Source organism: Erpetoichthys calabaricus, chromosome 9, assembly GCF_900747795.2.
Source record: "Erpetoichthys calabaricus chromosome 9, fErpCal1.3, whole genome shotgun sequence".
In the NCBI taxonomy this organism is placed as follows: Eukaryota; Metazoa; Chordata; class Cladistia; order Polypteriformes; family Polypteridae; genus Erpetoichthys; species Erpetoichthys calabaricus.
This window is the reverse complement of record NC_041402.2, coordinates 107,542,826-107,559,584: the sequence shown is the minus strand read 5'-3', so window position 1 is coordinate 107,559,584 and position 16,759 is coordinate 107,542,826. Positions and strand designations below refer to the sequence as shown.

Here is a 16,759-nt window from a genome sequence, read left to right as displayed (position 1 = left end):
AGATGGGCTCGATATATAATTTTTAGTTGAATAATTCTATGCTTTGCGCATATAGAACTCGAGTGAATTCTCTGCTTTGCTACCTTCCACTCCTTTTCTGATATATTGATTAAGAGATCTTCTTCCCAATGTCCTCTTGGATCTTTGAAAGGTAGGGACTCTAATAAGATTTTATATATTGCGGAAATAGTGTTTGTTTCCTCGATATTGAGCAGTATTTTTTCCAGCATTGTGGAGGGTGCAAGGTGGGGGAAATCAGGCAATTTCTGTTTAACAAAATTTCTAATTTGAAGATAGTGAAAGAAATGTGTAGCTGGGAGGTTGAATTTTGAACGTAATTGTTCAAAAGATGCAAATATGTTGTCTATATAAAGATCTCTGAGCATTTTAATCCCAAAACTTTTCCAGGTATTAAAAACTGGATATACTTGCGAAGGTTGAAAGAGGTGGTTCTCTTGCAGAGGTGCCACTGATAAAAGATTTTCCATCTTAAAATGCTTTCTAATTTGGTTCCATATTCTGAGCGAGTAAAGCACAATTGGGTTATTAGTATATTTGCGATAACTTGCATTTATTGGAGAGCAGAGCAGGGAATATAAAGAAGTACTACAGGATTTTACTTCTATTGCGGACCAAGCCTGTGTATGTTCATTTATTTGTGTCCAGGTTTTTATGGCTTGTATGTTTGCTGCCCAGTAATAAAACTGAAAATTAGGTAAAGCCATGCCACCTTCTGCCTGAGGTCTTTGTAGGGTCGCTCTTCGGATACGTGGGTGTTTTGAGTTCCAAATGAATGAGGTTATTATTGAATCTGTTTAAAAAACGATTTATTGATATATATTGGAATGTTTTGAAATAAAAAAAGAAGTTTAGGAAGGATATTCATCTTAACAACGTTAATTCTTCCAGCTAGAGTGAGATGAAGGGTTGACCATCTATGCAAGTCTTGCTTAATTGTTTCCATACAGACGGCAAAATTTTGTTGATAAAGTGCTTTATGTTTACTTGTGATATTTACCCCAAGGTATTTAAACTGATCTGCTATGGTAAAAGGTAGGGTGTCCAATCTAATATTATATGCTTGTGAATTAACTGGAAAGAGTATACTTTTATTCAGATTAAATCTCAGAATGCGCAGAATTCCTGGGACCCCGCTCCATTGTATCGTCTCCAGTCGAGAGTGAAAATGGGAGCGAAGGTGCAAGTGATACAGGTCGCGATGGATCGCCGATTTCTGAGGATCATTCGAGACTAGAAAGGGCTCTGCAGGATGTGCTCTCATCTACTTATCGCGAGCCTGTAGCGATTAAAATGCTCAGAGATCTTTATATAGACAAAATATTTGCATCTTTTGAACAATTACATTCAAAATTCAACCTCCCAGCTACACATTTCTTTTACTATCTTCAAATTAGAAATTTTGTTAAACAGAAATTGCCCGATTTTCCCCACCTCGTACCCTCCACAATGCTGGAAAAAATACTGCTCAATTTCGAGGAATTAATCACCATTTCCGCATTATATAAAATCCTATTAGAGTCCTTTCCTTTCAAAGATCCAAGAGGACATTGGGAAGAAGATCTCTTAATCAATATATCAGAAAAAGAGTGGAAGGTAGCAAAGCAGAGAATTCACTCGAGCTCCATATGCGCAAAGCATAGAATTATTCAACTAAAAATTATATATCGAGCTCATCTGTCTCGCTTAAAACTTTCCAAAATGTTTCCAGGGCAAGATTCAACCTGCGAACGCTGCAACCAAGCTCCTGCCTCACTGTGTCACATGTTCTGGGCCTGCACCAAACTAACATCATTTTGGACCAAAATTTTTAAGTGCCTTTCAGACAGCCTTGGTATCACAATTCCTCCTAACCCATTAACAGCTGTGTTCGGTGTTCTTCCAGACAGAGAAGGACAAGCAAACGGTGATTGCATTCACTACACTTTTGGCACGCAGACTTATTCTGTTAAATTGGAAGAATCCTAACTCTCCTCTGATAAGTCAGTGGGAAACCGATGTTTTATATTATTTGAAATTGGAAAAAATCAAATTCTCAGTTAGAGGATCTGTACAAATTTTTTTCAAAACCTGGCAGGGTCTAATCAATATTATTTTAGAATAAGAGAAATAACTATTACCGCATTTAATTCCCTTCTCTATTTCTTATTTACCTATATATTTATTTCTCCCTTTCTTTTGTTTATTGTTGCCTTATTAAAAAGCCCTAAGCAATTCTTCTTTGGCTAAGCTCTCCTTCTCAGGGGTGGGGTTTGATTTGTCTTCAATTTTGTTTGGTTATAAATTGATCTATTTGTATGGAATGATTACAATAAAAATTAATAAATAAATAAATAAAAAAAAACCTCGAGTACTTGTTGGATGTATTACGCTCAGCAGGCCAGTATAGTGCATGACATAGAAGAGGACGAATAGAATCGAGAAATGTCGTGTTGACTGCGTGTGGGCGGGACTGGTTTTGAAGTGGAAGCAGGATGAACCAGAAGAGAAATACTGTATATATATATATGAGATTACAATAGCTTACAAAGCACAATGCTACTGCAAATTGATTCTGGCTCTGCAATTTGTGAGGAAAAAAATTAGTTCTGAAAATTATATCTGTGAGGAAACAAGCTTGATTTGTTTGATTGTTTTTTAGTATTTAGAAAAAAAGCTTTTTATAAGTAGCATTATCTACAGCATCACGTGTCATTTTTTTTTTATTTGTTTATTTATTGTCATGTAAAAATTGTACAGATTACCTATTTGAACAAAAGTTAATACTTTTTTGTTATCTTAAAATGGTTTCCCTCATGTAATACTGCCGTAAAGATATATTAGCACTTTAGTATTATATGTCAGTCATTAATATATAATGATTTTTTTATTTTAGGCATAATACCTGGCTGTATTTCTAGTTTGATTTCTATTTTAATCATGTAATATCATGTAATTTAATCATGTATTTTTTTTTCTTTTCTACTTTTTATATGCAGATCCCTTTCAAAGTCCTCAGAGGTCATTCTGATGCCGTCAGCTGCTGCCATTTCTGCTTCAGTGACAGTAGGATCCTTACCAGTTCTTATGACAAAACTATTAAATTATGGGTATGTTTGAAGTTTACCTCAATGAAAATCTAATTGATATAGTGACATTTAATGGGTGTATATGTATATCTTTAGAAAATATGTTAGAGATGTAAATTTTAGAATTATTAATTAGACTTGCTGTTTTAGTTCTATATACTTAAGAAAATGAATGATATAATAAATAATATCATGGTATTGCAGCAGTGTTTTTATGCAGAGCTCTTCACTCAATTTCTTGTATCTGGGCAAATCCTTACTATTGACATTCTGATTATCAAAATCAGCCTTACATAGCATGGGTTTGTGTTGTGAAAGAAATAGGTGGACACACAACGAAGGTTTGGGGCAGCCGCCCGTATAGTTTCTCTTGCTGAAAAAGGCTTAAATTTGTGTACAATGTGTACTGGTTAGAGTCCAAAACAGAACTGTTTAAGTATGGAAGATGAGGGGTTTATATACAGTAGGTGATTAACAGGAAGTAATGTCTTCGGGGCCGGGACAGGAAGTGACATCCTCGGGGCCAGGACAGAAAGAATTTCTCATGGTTGGTCTGCGGAGAGAAAAGAGAGAGGCTTACTGCACCCCACCGCCCTGACCTGGAATTGGCATTTCCTGGTCCCTTTGGTTGACTCCCAAGTGCACATGTGTGACATGGCTGCCCCGTTAATCCAGGTCCATTGGGTCGGGTGTACCTGGCCCGAGAGATCGTGACACCTTGAAAGGGTATTGGCATTGGCCTGTAGGTGTGACCTGCAGTGCATGGACATCTCATGTGTATGTCAGTAACTAGTTCTGTTTGGCCCTGTGCAGCCCTTTGTTGAGTAAGTGGGTTCATAAAATGAATGAGTCATCTAAAAATTCTTGACTTTGCAGGGACAAGAAGTGCTACATTTTTACTATTTAAAGCAATTTTCATATATATATATATATACTAGCAAAATACCCGCGCTTCGCAGCGGAGAAGTAGTGTGTTAAAGAGGTTATGAAAAAGTAAAGGAAACATTTTAAAAATAACGTAACATGATTGTCAATGTAATTGTGTTGTCATTGTTATGAGTGTTGCTGTCATATATATATATATATATATATATATATATATATATATATATATATATATATATATATACATATACACACATACATGCAGTTTGAATAACATAGAAATCAATATAAACAACATTAACATCATTATCATATGAGAATATGAAGTAATATATAAGAAGCACATTTCATATAAATATAAATTATTAAACAGTAAAATGTTCTTCTGTAATTTGCTACCGTGGCTATTCGTTTGTCTGTCCAGGATTTTAAATCACCTGTAGCTTGCAAACCGTTTCACCTATTGACTTGAAATCTGGTACACATATAGTACGTCACGTCTACTATCCGCTTTCTGGGTGATGATTGTATTACTCTTTTTATCTTTATTTTATTTTATTGTAGAATCAACTCCTATCTGCGCACACCAGGGCGGCCGTGGGCAGATGCGTATGGTGTATTCACTCCATGTTATCGTGCATTGCGCTGTCACTGGTATTTTGATAAAAGAATTTGAACAACATATAAGAAGCGTATAAATTATTAAACAGTAAAACATTAACATTTACGAAGTAAAGTTACATTAAGTACTACTGCAGTGCCTTCGGGTATACCTCATTTTTTGTTTGCCCATTACATGCTTAAATGTATACATTTTTTGGTGTACCTACCCGAGAACACGTGACATATAACTGACCGTGGGAGAAGCATGGATTTTAAACACGCGTTGAGTTCATCTGCTGGTCTCCCTCGTGGAATAACTGGTAATGTTTGACTAAAATCTACAGCGAGTAAAACGACATTACCTCCTATTTTTTTTTTTTACGATCTCTGAGATCTTGCTTTTTTCGGTTCAAGGTTTCATAAGCTCTTTTATGTTCTATGGTGTACTTATCCCAAACCATCATCTTTGAATGTTGCAAGACTTTCGCCTTATTTGTAGATCGGGGTAATTACATTCATTGCATTCCTAGTCTGAATCACAATCTGATTGTATGGGTGGTTACCTGGCATTGTAGGGTTGCCACCCGTCCTTTAAAATACGGAATCGTCCCGTATTTGAGAATGAAATTGCGCGTCCCGTTTTGAATCAGTACGGAACGGGATTTGTCCCGTATTTTTTTTATCATTTTTTTTAAAGCAGCGTCTCATGCAAATCATCCCACACGCATTTTATGAAGATGCCTCCTTTCCTACTTTTGATTGGGTAATACTTGATGTCATCGTTAGTTTGATTGGTCTTTTTAACTGTCCAGTGAGGAGGGCGGGTCTTTTAAGTAGAGTCTGCAAAGTGTTGGCACTGGGATGTGGCACCCGCTGCAGTATGCGTCCCTTATTTTTTTGTATTAAAAGTGGTAACCCTACCTGGCAGGTAACACTTATGTTTGGTCATGAAGTCGTCTAAAATCCGCCGCGAGCCCTCTTTTAATTGCGAGAAGCAGATATATATAGCCAAATTCTCGCGCTTCGTTGCGGCGAAGTACTGCTTTTAATTTTTTAAGAAGAAAAGAATACCTTTTTAAACGGATCGAAAATATACCAATAACAATTTGTTAAGGATCTGTTTTTTTGTGAACCTCGCTTTTCACAGCTGTCACGCTACGGCGTGTGTTTCGTTTATTTGACAGTATGTAGATCGTGGTAATTACATTCATGGCATTCGTTTTCTGAATCACAATCTGACTGTATGGGTGGTTACCTGCCAGGTTACGCTTGTGGTTGGTCAGGAAGTCGCCTTACATCCGCCACGTGCCCTCTTTCTGTTCCCAGAAGCTGATCATAGAATGGTTTTAATAGTTTACTTTCAAATAATGCAAAGAGTATGCAACACTGTTTCTCCCTAATTCTGGGCTCATCAGGCATACACACTCACTGCATCCCCTCTCGGGAATCGAATCTCTATCGTCAGCGCCAGAGTTGAAGCCCCTAACGTTGCGGTCAGCAAGTCGGCTAACATCCGCCATGTGCCGTCTTTCAGTTGCGAGAAGCAGATCATAGAATGGTTGAAACTGTTGCCCCTAACGTTGCGCTACGGCGTGTGGTTCGTTTATACCTCGTGTCTTCTCATTAAACTTTTATCTCGCGAATATGTTATTGCAATCCGCAACGGGAGCGTTTCAATAAACTTAATTTAAACTTACGTTTTACACCATGCTTTGTTTCCCTTATGAAGATGCTTGTATGCTTCACTCGCTCGCTTCTTATTGTTTCGCTCCCTTCTCAATTGTTTAATTAATTTTTTGTTCTTCGCTGTTTGCGGCTCTTCCTTCATTTCTCCCTACTGCGTTCACAGTCTTTCCACGTGATTACGTGGGAGGCGTGATGATGTGACACTCAACTCCGCCTCCCACGGCCATCGAGCTGCCGTCCATTACAGTATATTGTCAAAAAAGAGGTTCCAGTTATGACCATTACGCGTTGAATTTCGAAATGAAACCTGCCTAACTTTTGTAAGTAAGCTGTAAGGAATCAGCCTGCCAAATTTTAGCCTTCCACCTACACGGGAAGTTGGACAATTAGTGATGAGTGAGTGAGTCAGTCAGTCAGTCAGTCAGTGAGTCAGTGAGGGCTTTGCCTTTTATTAATTAGTATAGATATATGTAATACTTTCTAATAAAAAGCAGAAGACATGGTAAATTTGGTTGTTTCTGGATTTTGGTATCAAATTCAATTTTGGTTGAGTACTGTATATCTTGTTCATATGTCCTTTTCAGGTTTTTAGATTCATCACATTGCAAAAAACAGGGATTTTACATGTTGATTAATAATTATCCAGGCATTCTCCAATTTCTAACTTACTGATTTTGAGAGTTTATTACATAGTCATCACTGTTAACTAGTCAGTGAGATTCCTGTGCCATCTTACCAGAAAACAAACTGTACCACCTGCAGAATTACTGCCTGACATTCAGAATGACTAACTACTGAAAGATGAAATAGTGATAATGCAACAATTTCTATAAAATGTGTTTTTGTATTTAGAATTACTCGGAAATACCCAGGGCAGATTGTATACCGATCAGCCACAACATTAAAACAACCTGTCCAGTATTGTATAGGTCACCAAAATGGCTCTGATCCATCAAGGCATTGTGACAATGCAGGTTCGCTCCATTCTCCCATCTTGCTTCTGGGAGCCCTTGAACCCGACACCGTTGGTAATGTCACCGATGAGCTGGACAGTGAGGCACAAACAATGAAGCAAGGGGATGGTGCAAAAAGTGCAAAGTGCTGTTATTTTAAAAATCAACAAAACAAAACAGTGTTCAAATAAATAGTGCAGTGTCTCAAAAATAAGTCATGAAATAAATAATCAATAAATAAGTGAACTAGTGAAGGTTAAAATCCAATAAATAGAAAAAATCCTTTAACTCTTTTAGGGCGGATGTCGACTTTTGTCGACAGGAGGGGTTGAGGGCGAATGCCGACAAAAGTCGACATCCAGGGATAGAGGGCGACAATCAGCTGTTAATGGCGACAAAACTCACTGTCACGTCGCAGGCATTCCCTCTGTGCTTGGAGGAATGCTAGACTCGTTGACTCGGCAACTAATACTTGCGTGTGCATGAGTTGCGAAATGTAAACAATGGCAAGATGGCATCGACATGTCACAAGGGAGCGAAGCAAGTGCAGAAAATAAAACACTCGGCAGACAATGTTTTGCGCATTATCGCGGAGTTGGACTCTGATTTTTCAGAATCGGATTTTATTGACAGTGATCAGGAGATCGAACAAGAGAGTGAGAAGCCGGCATCAGCTGATCAGACACCAGCCGATGCCGCGCCAGCTGATCCGCTGCCAGCTGAGCGCATTCGCGCAGCCGATGCATCTACGGCAAGGTTCGCATGGGAGGAATACACAGACATTGATCCGTGGGAGCCGAACTGGCTACTGGACTTCACAAGACGGCATGGCTTGCTGTTGGACACGACAGATCACCAGCTGCTGAACTACTTCACGCTGCTCTCTCCTGATGCTGCTTTTCAGCTACTATCAGATGAGACAAACAGGTAGGCAGAAAAATTTTTTGAATCGCGGGCTGCGCTTGCATCGCATTCTCGTTTTTCAAAGTGGAATCCCACAACAAAAGACAAGATGAAGCACGCTGTGGTATTACAAATAGAGATGGGACAGAACTGGTGATATAACTTCAGGGAGCATTGGTCCAAACGTGCTTTGTCCCCTGGTGGCTTTGGACAGGTTATGCAGCGTGATGATAGGTACGTGATGCTGCAAAGTTTTATTCACTTCTGTAATAAACAGAAGTTAATCCCATGGGGTGAGCCAGGCTATAACGCCATGCATAAAGTTCAGCCCCTGCTTGACATAGTGGAACCAACATAGAAACAATTTTATCAGCCTGGCTGTGATTTGTCTGTGCATGAATCTATGATAAAATAAAAGGGACACCTTTTTTTCTGCAAATATATGCCAGACAAGCCCACAAAGTATGGCATAAAGGATTTTGTACTGGCAGAAACAAACACTGGTTTCTGCCTGAAAGTAATTACATATACAGGAAAGTATTTCTTTCAAAGAGAGAACTGTCCCTTGACAAGTCAGGTTGTGCTGGAGCTGCTTCAGGGCTATGAACATTTGGGTCATGTTGTGTACATTTGGACAATTTTTATACATGCCCAAAATTGTTCATGGAGCTACAGAGAAGAGGAATTGGAGCTTGTGGCATAGTGAGGGTGAACAGGATACACATGAAGCCAGACAGGCTGAAGATGAAAAGAGGTGACAATACGGTTTTCATGCGGGCAGAAAACTTGGTGGCAGTGACATGGCACGATGGCAAACGGGTGACTTGTCTCTCTACAGTACACACTAACAATATATGTGAGAAAGTGCAGCAACAGACAATTGAAAAGTAGGCACCAAAGCAACACATATTGTAAGGAGTGCAATGTGACAATGACTGAAATTGGCTGCTTTGAGCGAGATCAGACTTTGCAGGACTTTGCTGTGTAAAATGTATGTGATATGTATGTGAAATCACAGAGTATGCAGGCTCATACAACATGCAAGACAGTAACATTTGTCAAAAGTAAATATTTTTTGTTGATTTCAATTGCTTTGTGTTCTTTTTTTTAAAAAAAGTTAGTTTTTGGAACAATATTCAGCCCTGGGAGAAAAGAAACAAAAAAAAATTAGCCCTAAAAGAGTTAAAAAAACAACTAGGTTAAAACAATGGCTAGAAGCCGTCCTTTTTAAAATCACAAAGCCCGGTGCATTCCCATCCAGGCAATGCACCAGGGGAGTCACCCTAGCTCCAGCTGACCTGCTCTGCCTGCGGGTCTGGAGATTTCCCGATCTCTGGCTTTGGTTCTGCTCTCCCCAGCCCGAGACTTGGGTTCCACAGCAACCACGACGCTCACGCTGGGGAATCCACCTCCCAAGCCTCCCAACTCCTGCTGTCTTCCTCAGCGAGCCATCTTTCTTTCCAGTCACTCCCGCTCTTCAAAATGCTCAGAGGGAGCGACAACTACCGATTGCCCTAGGTGTTGGCCAAACACCCAGCTAGGGCTCACTGCTCAGCTGCCTTCTTCACTCAACTCACACCGGCTTTCTCCTGCCTGCTTCCTGCCTCCTTCATCTCTTCTCTTAACCTCCGTTTACTTCCATTTTTTTTTTCTTTTTCTCCTAGCCGGGGGCATGGATCAGCTGTGGCAATCAGCAGCTCCCAGGAAAAATTATGGATACGGATGACTCCTCACCTGTGCACATTAGGCAAGGATCGCCCGCATCATGAATTCTCCGGGAACCGATCTGCCACACTACCACGCCCCCTCTTTAAGCCGCAAAGGCTGAGATTATTTATTTAAAAATTGCCCTTTTTGACATGAGCTGTGGACCCGCTACACCACAGGCATGGATTCCACAAAACCTCTGAATGTGTCTGTGTTATCTGACAGCAAGACATTAGCACCAGATCTACACCTTGAACTCTTGTCATGTACCCCAAACCATTCCTGAACAATTTTTGCAGTGTGGCAGGGTGTATTATCTTGATTAAACAGGCCACCACCATCAGAGAGTAAAATAAAATAAAATTGGGTGTATGTGGTTTGCATAAGTCTTTAAGTAGGAAGTACATGTCAAAGTAACATCCACATGAATGCCAGGACCCAAGGTTTTCCAGCAGAACATTACCTTGAGCATCCCACTGCCTCCACTAGCTTTACTTCTTCCCATAGTGCATCCTGCTACCATCTCTTTCCTAGGTAAACAACACACACACACCCAACTGTCCATATGATCTAAAAGAATATGTGATTCATCAGACGAGGTCACTTTCTTCCATTACTCACTGGTCCAGTTCTGACACTGATGTGCTCACTGTAGGTGATTTCAGCAGTGGACAGGGGTGAGCATGGGCCCTCTGACCAGTTTGAAGCTACACAGCTCAAGACACAGCAGCACTGTTTTTTCTGACCTTTTTCTTTCCTGGCTAGCATTACATTTTTCAGCAATTTGCTCAACAAATTTGCTCTTTTGTGGGATCGGATCAGACGTGCTAGCCTTTGATTCCTGTTTGCATCAATGAGCTTAGGGCATCCATGACTCTGTCGCCGGTTCACTAGTTCTCCTTCCTTGGACCACTTTTGGTACTGTAGGTAGTAATCTCTGTATACTGGTAACATCCCACAAGACCTGCCTGTTGGAGATGCTCTGGCCCAGTGGTCTAGTCATCACAATTTGGCCATTTGCAAAGTTTATGAAATCCTTATACCTGCCTATTTTTTCTGCTTTGAACACGTCACCTTCAAAAACTGACTGTTCACTTACTTTCTAATATGTCCCACTCTTTGACAGGTGGCATTGTAAGGAGATAATCAATTTGATTCACTTCACCTGTCAGTGGGTTTAATTTTAAGGCTGATCAGTGTATATACTGTCCACAGTGCTATGTGTCCACTCAACTTACAAATGCAATAGCAGCAGAACACTTTTCTTTGGTAACTGGATTACTCAGCAGTGACTTGGACAGCATCTTTTGAGCCAAGAGTTAGGGGGTAGTGGCAGACAAGGATTCAACTGGCAGACAGAGGGAGATATCCAGAGGTATCAAACAGACAGTTCATTATTAAATCCCTTTTGTTTTGTTACTTTGACTCATGAGTAGCTCTTTAGGTTCAAGATCTGCTCTGAAGTGAACATCTACAATATGTTGGAGCATGGGCAAAATGAATGACTAGATCAGTGTTGCAAAGTAAATCAGAGGTAATGATTAATTCAGCAACAGATCCATATTGCCAGAAAACTGTTAATCTAAAGGTAGGAAAAAAGTCAGAGTCTTAAAAATACTGCTTTCCATTTGCAAAAAGTGCAGGCAATCAAACATCAAAAATCATTCCTCCATCCGTCTCTTCATCCATCTACCCTTTGTCTAAACCCCAATCTGTTTAAATCCACTGTGAAAGGATGCAAAAGACACCACAAAAAAGTTTGGGACAGCCACCCTGTATACTTGAAAATTGGTTTGAAAAAAAAGGCAAAATATGAGTCTAAAACAGAACTGAGGTAACAGAAAAACATGCTGGTTTTAAAACAGGACAGGGGAAAGTTCATCTGAACAGGAAGCGGAAGTGATGTCACTGGGCCTAGGCGGAATTTTCCAAGGTTGGTCTGCAGAGGAAAAAGACGAAGGATCAGTGCACTCTACCATCACCTAGTCCAACATGGAATTACCCTCTTTTGAGCCCTTTAGCTGCCTCCCATGCGCATGTGTGTGTGACATGCCCCTCCCAAACCCCCCAACTCAGCCCAGACTCATCGGGTCGGGCGTTCGTGACTGAGAGGTCGTGAACCTGAGAAAGAGCATTGGAGTTGGTTTGAAGAGATCTCCGCCAATGAACAAGCGAAAATTTGTAAGGATGTGGTTCTAAAAAACACCTCGTGACACGGGGGGTTCAATGCCTTGTGTAAGGCCATCCACTGTAAAGGTCCATGTTCTGTAACCAAGGTGAACTTACAGCCTAAGTGATAATACCTGAGCTGTGTAATCACCCATTTGATCGCCAAGGCCTCTTGTTCCACTGCTGCATACCTGGTTTTCTGTTGCAGCAGATTCTGGCTCAGGAACATGATGGGTTGTTTGACACCGTCGACGCTTTGGCTCAGCACAACACCAAGACCTGTATCCGAAGAGTCCATCTGGAGGATGAAAGGCAAAGAGAAGTAAGGAGCTTTCAAGACCAGTGCTAACATAAGAGCCTATTTTAAATCACTAAATGCAGTTTCTGCATTGACATCACACACCACATTGTTCAGGGCCTTTTGTTAGTCAAGGGCGCCATTTATTTGGAAGATCGGGGCACAAACAGGTGGTAGTAGCCCACTAAGCCGAAAAAGGCTTGGACTTGCCTCTTGGCCTTTGGACGGGGCCATTTAAATATGGCATCTGCTTAGGAACACTGTGGCCTCACAGTACCCTGGCCTACCAGGTACCCTAAATATTTGGCTTCATTTAACCCAAAGAAACATTTCTTTGGATTAATCGAACACCAGTTTCACCTAATGCCAATGTACTGCTCGGACCTGCTGTAGGTGTTCCTTCCATGTGCTGGATTAATGACCATGTCATCCAGGTACGCAGCACTATAGGAGTTATGAGGATGGAGCACTTTATCCACCAGACGCTGGAACATTGCAGGTGCCCCATGTAACCCAAATGGAAGGACACAATACTGCCAGTGAACTCTAGGGTTGCTAAACACAGTCTTAGCCTTTGCGGAGTACAGTAAGGAACTTGCCAGTACCCTTCTGTCATGTCAAGTGTGGTCAAGAACTCTGCCTGTCCTGGCCGCTCGAGGAGGTCGTCCACTTGGGAGACATGATTAAGCTACCGGGAGTCACTGCAAAACTTCCAACTCCCGTCAGGCTTAGGGACCAAGACAACTGGACCAGGGACTATGACTCTCCTCTATCACACCTAGCTCCAGCATGTACTTAATCTCCAGTACGGGTGTTCTCCAACGACCACCTTGGGCTCTGTCACAATGTCCAGGGAGGTCTGTCCGGGTTTCTTACTCACTACCTCCAGGACAGACAGGATAACTGCCTCCAGCTCCTGTCGCTGATGATTGATGATTGGGTTGTTTCACCAAATAATTGATAAGCCCCTTTGTCTCCTTAACTTCGTAAGGGCTTTGCCAGTGGGCCAGTAATTTGGAATGGAAGGTAGGAACAAGGACCATGACACAATCTCCTGGTTGGAACTCCTGCAGAGATTTGCCACAGTCATAATACTGGACCTGAGCTGTTTGCACCTTTTCCATGTGAGATTTTAGGATGGGTCGAATTTTCACGAATCTATCACATAACTGTGTGATACATTCCAGTATATTTGTGGAGGGGAGTGCCTCCTCCTCCCAACCTTCCTTTAGAATATCCAATATGCCCCGGGGTTGCCGCCCATACAATAATTCAAACTGTGAAACCCCGTAGAGGCTTGTGGGACTTCGTGATATGCAGAAAAGACAAGAGGGAGGAGCTGATACCAGTTCCTTCCATCCTCGGTGACCACCTTGAATAGCATCTAAATGAGACTCTGGTTGAACCACTCCACTAGACCATTGGTTTGAGGGTGATACACAGAGGTCTTTAAATGCTTTAAGTAACTTGGCTGTTTCCCTGAATGTCTGTGAGGTAAAGGGTGTCCCCTGGTCCATCAGGACTTCCTTAGGGATGCAGACTTGCACAATGCCATCAATTAATTCCCATGCAATAGTTTTGGAAGTAGCTGTGCACAAAGGGACAGCTTCGGGATATCAGGTAGCATAATCAACTAGGACTCGTACGTATTTGTGTTCTCTTCCCAAGGGTTCTAGGGGTCCTATTAAGTCGGCCCGATACGTTCAAATCGGACATCAATAAGGGGAATTGGAGCCAGAGAAGCACGTTCCCTTCTGGGAATTTGGTGCAGTTGACACTCTTGGAAGGACATGCAAAAGTGGCGAACCTCCTCATTGATTCCCGGCCAGTAGAATTGGAGCTTAATACGCTCAAGGGTTTTGTCATTGCTTAGGTGGCTCCCAGTATGTGGGTGTGTGCTAGTTCACAGACTTGCCGCTGGTAGGACTATGGGACTAACAACAGCGACCGTACCTCTCTCTCATGCTCTGCTGCCTGATACAGAAGGTCATTATTTAAGACAAAGTGATAGGATAGGATGCTGAGTGTGGTGGCCATTAACCAGAACTGCTGCATTTTTTACGAATTTAATGGAATCGTCTTTCCATTGTTCCCTTTTTAAAGAAGCCAGAGTCTACTTAAACTGGAAATGCAGATGTGAGAGAGGGTCTGCATCAACCTCAATCGGCGTGGTTTCATCCTGGGCTTCTGCAGCTCCTGATGATGATGTCTCCTCTCTCAGTCGGCTCTGTACACAGTGTAAAGGTAGCTTGGGATGCATTTTCTCTGTCCATTACTAGGTCCAATGTTTGTTTAGGAGTGGTTAGTGTTAAACCGCTTAATTAATAGACCAATTTCGCCCCGGTATCACCAGAAATCAGGGTTTCGGAAAAACCACTACAGTTAATTTTTTCAGTGATCCTTTGTAACTGTTGAAGCATGATGCAGACCTGTACTGGCTTGTGTCTCCGTGAATGCAGGTCAGACTGGTGTTAAGTTTTTGCCATTGTCGTGGCAACACAAAGCCACGAGCATCAATGGAGATGTTGCTGCCTGAATCTATTAGGGCCGATACTTTATGCCCATTTAAGATTATCACTCCTTTACAAGGGAATGATAGGGGATTAACCAGAGCACAACACCCTTCCTCTCTTGTCTTCCCGCAGCCTCTCTCGTCACCAAGCAGAAGGCACCTCTCCATTAGCGTCTCTTGTTTTGCAAATGTGTTGATCAATACAAGCAGCAAGCAGCCTGCTGACCCATCCCCCCACCACCACAGCTCAACTCGGACAAAAAGTTCTCCCATCTCAAGTCTGTGTCACAGACAGCCAGGGTCCTTGGCTGGCTGGGACGCCTCTTCGCTGAGAGGACTGGGAGAGCAAGCCTGGGCAGAACATTACCTCCCCTGGGATGCTAGAAGGCAGACACCATAGGTTACAGCGGTGCCTCGGACTCCCACAGGGCTTCATGGGAGATGGAGCTGTCTACAGCCATGTTGGGATCCGGGGGTGCTGCCAGGGAGTGCTACAGCTACTCCTGATCCTGTATGGGCGATCCTTTCACCACACCCGGAAGTGCTGCCGGAAGTAGGTCACCAAGCACCTGAAGCACTTCCGGGTAACATGAAAGGAACCGGCAGACCGTACTTGGGGAGCCAGAGTCAGGAGGAGGGAGACAAAGCTTGCCGAGGAGGAGTGGAAGAGAACGAAAAGAGAAAGAAAAGAAAAGAATAAGAGAAAAGAGTATTATGCTGTGATTGTGCTTAATGGGACTGTGTTGTGCCTGTGGGCGTTTCCCACAAGGTGAAGAAAAAATTTTAAAAATCTGTGTTTTATGTAAATCACAAGCGATATCGCAGTATCAAAACACAGGTGGTTGTGGGTGCAAACTGCACTGTAGTAGCTAGTATATTACCATAAAGATAAGCAAGGATGTAAAAAGGGCAGACTAAGATTTTTGGGGGCAATGGATAAGTAGAATCTCACAGAAAATAAAATGGGATCATGGACTGAGGTATAGTACAGAGGAAGATGATTGGGACACTGAAAAGTGAACGTGACTTCAGAATAGCTGTGGCTAGTTTCAGTACAGTTGTTAATTTACTAGGTATTTTGATTTGCATACCTGCGGAAAGATGATTCATGTGAAAGTAAGACTGTGGATCACCCATCCATCCATTCATTTTCTTAACACGCTTTATCCTGAGCAGGGGCATGAGGAAACAGGAGGTTGTCCCAGCAAGCAATGGTTACAGTCAGGAACAATCCCTGGAGCATTCATTGTTGAATAAACATACTTGTTATCAGGCTTTATTCTCATTTGGTGTGTGTGCGCCTTGGTCTTTCCATCTTGGCGTGCATTACAGTATTATTCATGATGTTGCAAAGTGGCAATTATTACATGCAGCTTAACACAAAATCCTGCCTTTCTACTATTCCTTTGATCTTCTTCCTCTTCTTTGATTATTTGTGTTATTATTATCATCATCTTTGTGGTGAAGCCTCAGTGTTAGCATCAGAAAACTACAGAATGTCATTATAAATGAAAATTTGCGGCAAGTGGTATATAAAATCATGATGTCATTCATTCTCAGATGTGAATTCCTACTCTTAGCTGGGTCTGAGACTAGGACGCCTCATAAATCCTTCATACTGTATATCCTACTGTGAGGTAGGACAAATTCTGAGACACTTGACAAACACAGGCCATAAATTTTTTTAACTATGTTAAGGTGGTTTTTCTGTCAATATCTGCAAAAAGATTTGAAACTTTGAACTGTGAAGTTTTTCATCTTTATCTTTCAAGATTTGTTCAAAGATTTAAAGTGTTTTATTATTTATGCTTTGAAATAGTTAATAGATTATTTAATTTAAATAGTGCTTTTTAGATAATATTAAGTGTAAAACCTATAATGCATGTAAGTAGATATAAAATAGAAATAAGTTTTAGATATGCAAAGAAATTTATTTTTAATTAAATGTAATATGGAC

General features: G+C 41.3%; 1 protein-coding gene across 1 annotated transcript in view; it reads left to right on the top strand.

Annotated features, from left to right (window-relative positions):
- Window positions 1–16,759, top strand: part of LOC114657611 (WD repeat-containing protein 88-like) — a 110,459-nt gene that overhangs the window by 16,716 nt on the left and 76,984 nt on the right. Inside the window, exon 2 of the mRNA XM_051931546.1 lies at window positions 2,997–3,107. Within this exon, the coding sequence (XP_051787506.1) occupies window positions 2,997–3,107 (111 nt within the window). The remainder of the gene's footprint in view (window positions 1–2,996; window positions 3,108–16,759) is intronic.